Raw genomic sequence first — 4612 nt, 5'->3', positions numbered from 1 at the left:
TAGGTCATGTACTTGGTACTATGTATCTCATTCCTGTCACCTCTGTGAGAGGCAAAAGTGACAATGGACATGAAAGCATCTTGGAAAATCAGAGGGATCATGAGAATGAGAAGCTAAATGGCCCATCCAATATGAGTTAAGGAAGCCATTCATCCATGTAACCCCCCACGCATCCATGCATCCATCCATCTACCAATCCATCCATCTACCACCCATCCATCCATCCATCCACCCAACCATCCACCCATCCATCCATCCATCCATCTACCCATCCAGCCACCCATCCATCCATCCATGCTTCCACCCACCCATCCATCCACCCATCCATCCACTCATCCATCCACCCATCCATCCACCCATCCATCCACCCCTGCATCCACCCACCCATCCATCCACCCATCCATCCACCCATCCATCCATCCATGCTTCCACCCATCAACCCACCCACCCATCCATCCATCCATCGACCCATCCAGCCACCCATCCATCCATCCATGCTTCCACCCATCAACCCACCCACCCATCCATCCATCCATCGACCCATCCAGCCACCCATCCATCCATCCATGCTTCCACCCATCAACCCACCCACCCATCCATCCATCCATCGACCCATCCAGCCACCCATCCATCCATCCATGCTTCCACCCATCCATCCATCCACCCATCCACCCACCCATCCATCCATCCACTCATCCATCCATCCATCCACCTATCCACCCACCCATCCATCCATCCACCCATCCATCCATCCATCCATCCATCCACCCATCCATCCATCCATCCATCCATCCACCTATCCACCCAACCATCCATCCCTTCATCCATCCATCCACCCATCCACCCACCTATCCACCCATCCATCCATCCACCTATCCACCCACCCATCCATCCCCTCATCCATCCAGACTGTGCGTTGTTTTAATCCACCAATAGGAACCCCCCAGGGCTGCCCCTCCCCACTCACATAAGCCTTCCGCAGCCTCACTTGCCTCAGTCTCTGCTTCTTGCCTCTCAGGGTTGACTCTCACCTGGGGGGCAGTGTACACCCTGCTCCAGCAATCCTGAAGCAGGCCTTGCCCAAAGATGGGGCTCCAGACTCCTAGAGGTCCCAATCATAGCAGAAGAGATGGAAGCAGAGCTGGATCCTGGACAGGCTCGGGGGGTGAAGGAGGCAGCTGCCCACGCTTGGGACACCTAGAGCCGGCCTGAGGGGGTGGCACTGGGAAGGGGAACAAGGGCCGTGGGGGTTGTACCAGAGCCATGTGGGCACCCCAGCCCTTCCCACAGATGACGACACGGGGGCAAGATGGTGGTGGGGGTCCTTGTGCCGCCCCCTCATGGAGCACACGGCAGCCCAGGGTGTGTACACTCAGATGGTTGTGTGAACTGGGTGCACACACACGGGGACAGCTTGTGCAGGGGACCCGTCAGGAGTGTGGTGATATGAGCCCCCAGTGTGGGGCAGAGGGCCACCCCCTGGCGCATGTCCCTGGGTCATGGCTGGCATGGGGCTCTCCAGACCCCGGCCGACCCACGGGCCCGCCCTCCAGGACACAGCTGTCCTCAGTACTGGCTCTGACCTGTCCTTGTCCAAAAGCCTGACCCAGGAAGTGTTCCTGATGCTGGCAGCCAGCATGGACCCGCACCCTAGACCCTTCCTGCCTGGGGCCAAGCAGGAACCGTCCAGGCCTAGGGACACAGGGCACCTTCCTACTTGGCCTCAGATGGAAGTCAGTGACACTGTCACAGAAAGCGGGCCTCAGGCTGTCCTGGAAGACAGTGTCTTCGTGGCCCCATGGATGAGTCACAGGGCATTCGGGGAACCGCATGGTCTCCTCCTGTATAAGGCCCCAAGCCCTCTGCCTCGGACTTCCCTTCTCTCCAGAGCTCAGAAGTGCAACCACAGCTGCAGCCATGAAGAGTCTCCTGCTCGCCCTGGGCTTGGCCCTCGTGTGTGGCGCCCAGGCTGTCCACATTCCCAATAAGGTGGAGGGTCTGGACATAAGAGAGGTATGGGGGTGGGCCCCCGGGGCTGGGGTCAGGGGCTGAGAGGGCGCAGGAAAGCCTGGACCGCAGAAGTCTAACACGGGTCAAAATGAGGCCACAGCATTGGGGGAGCACTTCATCCCCCAGATGTTGGAGGGACTTGTCTCTCTCCAGCCACTTGGTTCCCAGACGCTCCTGTTTCCCTCTCCCTCCCGGGGTGGAGTCGTCCTCGAAGTTGCCACACCTGGATGGGGGCTGACTTAGGACTGTGCTGGGGGTTGTTCCAAATATGCAAGAACTCCCCACTCAGGTGTCATCACAGAGTTGGTGATCCCCAAGTGCACCTGGAACCCTAGCACATCATGCTTCCTGAGAAACCTGGGCACATAGGAGACTTGGTGTGGCCCAGTTGAGGCGGGACTGAGAGCCCACTGTGGGGCTAGGGCCCCCTTCCCGGAGTGCAGCTCAAGACCCCTCCCCAGGTGGCGGGGACGTGGCACTCCGTGGCCATGGCGGCCAGTGACATCTCCCTCCTGGACGCCGAGAGTGGCCCCCTGAGAGTGAACGTGGAGGAACTGAGGCCCACCCCCCAGGGCGACCTGGAGATCATCCTGCAGAAATGGTGGGTGTGTCCCACCCCCCGTGACATGGCACCACACCTTCCCCGGGGCCGTGGGCCAGCGGGGGCAGCTCCAGGACAGGTGGGCGGTGGGCAGGGCTCCAGGTGGGCCCCGGCTGCACTGTGGGTGGGGCCGGGGAAACAGGGCTTGGAGGTTCTTGGTCCCCTTGGAGCCCCGCCCGGGGGCTGTGGGGCAAGAGGCCGCTACACAGAGCGGCCCCGGGGTCAGTGTGGGGAGAGGCCTGTGTGGAGACCACTGGGCAGCTGCAGGCTTGGGTCCTCAGGGCCTGGGCAGTTTCCACCATGAGCCCCACCTGCCCCCAGAGAGGGGGAGCTGGGGTGTCGGGGAATTCTGGGTCATAATGAGACCAGTATTCTTGGAAACACTGTGTCCAAAGCCCCATGCAGACAGGGTCAGTTTTGAGCTGCCACATGCCTTCGGCCACCAGCCAGCTCTCCTGTAGGGTTCCTGGCTGACTCTGTCTGCCCCATTGTCAACTTCCTGAGTCACCTGCTTGGGTCCAAGGAGGGCCGCTCCCACTCAGGCCAACACCTCGTGACGGTGCTTTGGGCGGCCCAGGTGTCCTCCTGCCCTGAGGACACTTCCCGGAGCGCAGCTCCTGTCCCTCTGCAGGGTTTGTGAATGACCCCCACCACCATCTGGCTTTTCAGGGAAAACCAAAAGTGTGTTGAGAAGACCATCCTGGCTCAGAAGACCGAGGACCCTGCTGTATTCAAGGTCGACTGTGAGTGCCCCCAGCCCAGGCCCCATGCTCCCTTGGGGTAACCCCAGCACACGCGGGGCGTCGCCTGATGCTCTGAGATGCTCGCCATCCCGCCATCTGGGCAGCAGGAGTCGGGCTTGAGTGTGTGGCCTCGTCCTGTGCACCAGGCCCTGCTTCTCCCACCCTGCGGAAGGTACTCTCAGGGGGACAAGGCCTGGGATCCCCATGCTTTCCTGCCCCTTCTGCACCCCCTGCTTGGTGTAGATGGAAGGAAGGGGGTATGTGTCCTGTGCACCCGGGGGTGGGTTAGGGCGGGCACACGTTTCTCGGGGGCTCCTTAAAAATATCCAAACAAACCAGACCTGTGGGCAGGCACACTGTGCATTTGCCTTTCCAACCTGGAACCTGCTTCTGGAATATTCCAGGCCTCACCCCCCTCACCCCAGCCCTGGCAGCCTCCCTGGGACACATCCCTGGGCCCCCAGATCTAGCCCCACCCCCAGGGCCCACCAGCCCCGTCTCCAATCCACAATCTGTTGTTTGTCACGTCCTCTTTCTGAGAGGCAGTGGGTGGGGTGGGGACAGTCTCATCCCCAGAAGCTGCCCTGCCACGTCTGGGCCCAGCAGCAGATGGGGGCAGGGAGCCACCTAGCCCCACGCCCGAGGTTCTCATTCCTCACCTGCAGGGCCTCAGGTCTACCTGGGAAATCGGCAGGACTCTCCAAAGAACCTTCCCTCCATCGCCATCATGTTGCTCCAAATCCAGCCAGGACAAGGACCCCGAGGGTGGGGGGGTCTCCACTTTCTCCCCCTGAAAGACAGAGGCATCGCTACCCTTCCTCTTGAAATATCGTCCCTTCTTTCTTCCACTCTTTGGTGTCCGCGTATAACCCCAGACTCCAGTGGGGCTCCAATCCTGGCATCTTTTTGATCGCTCACAGACCTGGGAGCCTGCCCTATCGAGTGGGGGCTACCTGGGATTTAGTGCCTGGGGATGTGGATGAATAAGTGACTGAATTAATGCCACGTCCAGGACATAGGGGAGCAGAGTTTGGCCAAGCGGGCAGTAAACGGCTTCACTGTAGCATCAACATTTAAGAGCTGTTTCCAGTCTCGGCCTGAGTGCGGAACGGGCTGGTCTCACCCAGACGGTGCGGCTCGGAGAGTCCCCACTGGGGGTCCATAAAACTTGTGCTGCCGGTGGTGGGCTTCTGGCACCCAGTAGGGAGGGCATCCCCTCGGTGTCTGGGAGCAGATATTCCGAGCCCGGTGGCTGCCG

At 60.3% G+C, this 4612-nt stretch overlaps 1 protein-coding gene across 1 annotated transcript in view; it reads left to right on the top strand.

Annotated features, from left to right (window-relative positions):
* Nucleotides 1-1917: 1917 nt before the first annotated feature.
* The window catches only part of PAEP (progestagen associated endometrial protein), a 21759-nt gene continuing 19064 nt past the window's right edge, over nt 1918-4612 (top strand). The window contains exons 1-3 of the mRNA XM_007459026.1: nt 1918-2013; nt 2472-2611; nt 3281-3354. Coding sequence (XP_007459088.1) covers nt 1918-2013; nt 2472-2611; nt 3281-3354 — 310 coding nt within the window. The remainder of the gene's footprint in view (nt 2014-2471; nt 2612-3280; nt 3355-4612) is intronic.

Source organism: Lipotes vexillifer, unplaced genomic scaffold, assembly GCF_000442215.2.
Source record: "Lipotes vexillifer unplaced genomic scaffold, Lipotes_vexillifer_v1.1 scaffold636, whole genome shotgun sequence".
NCBI lineage: Eukaryota > Metazoa > Chordata > Mammalia > Artiodactyla > Lipotidae > Lipotes > Lipotes vexillifer.
The sequence above is the reverse complement of the archived record's forward strand: the minus strand, read 5'-3'. Positions and strand labels throughout refer to the sequence as shown.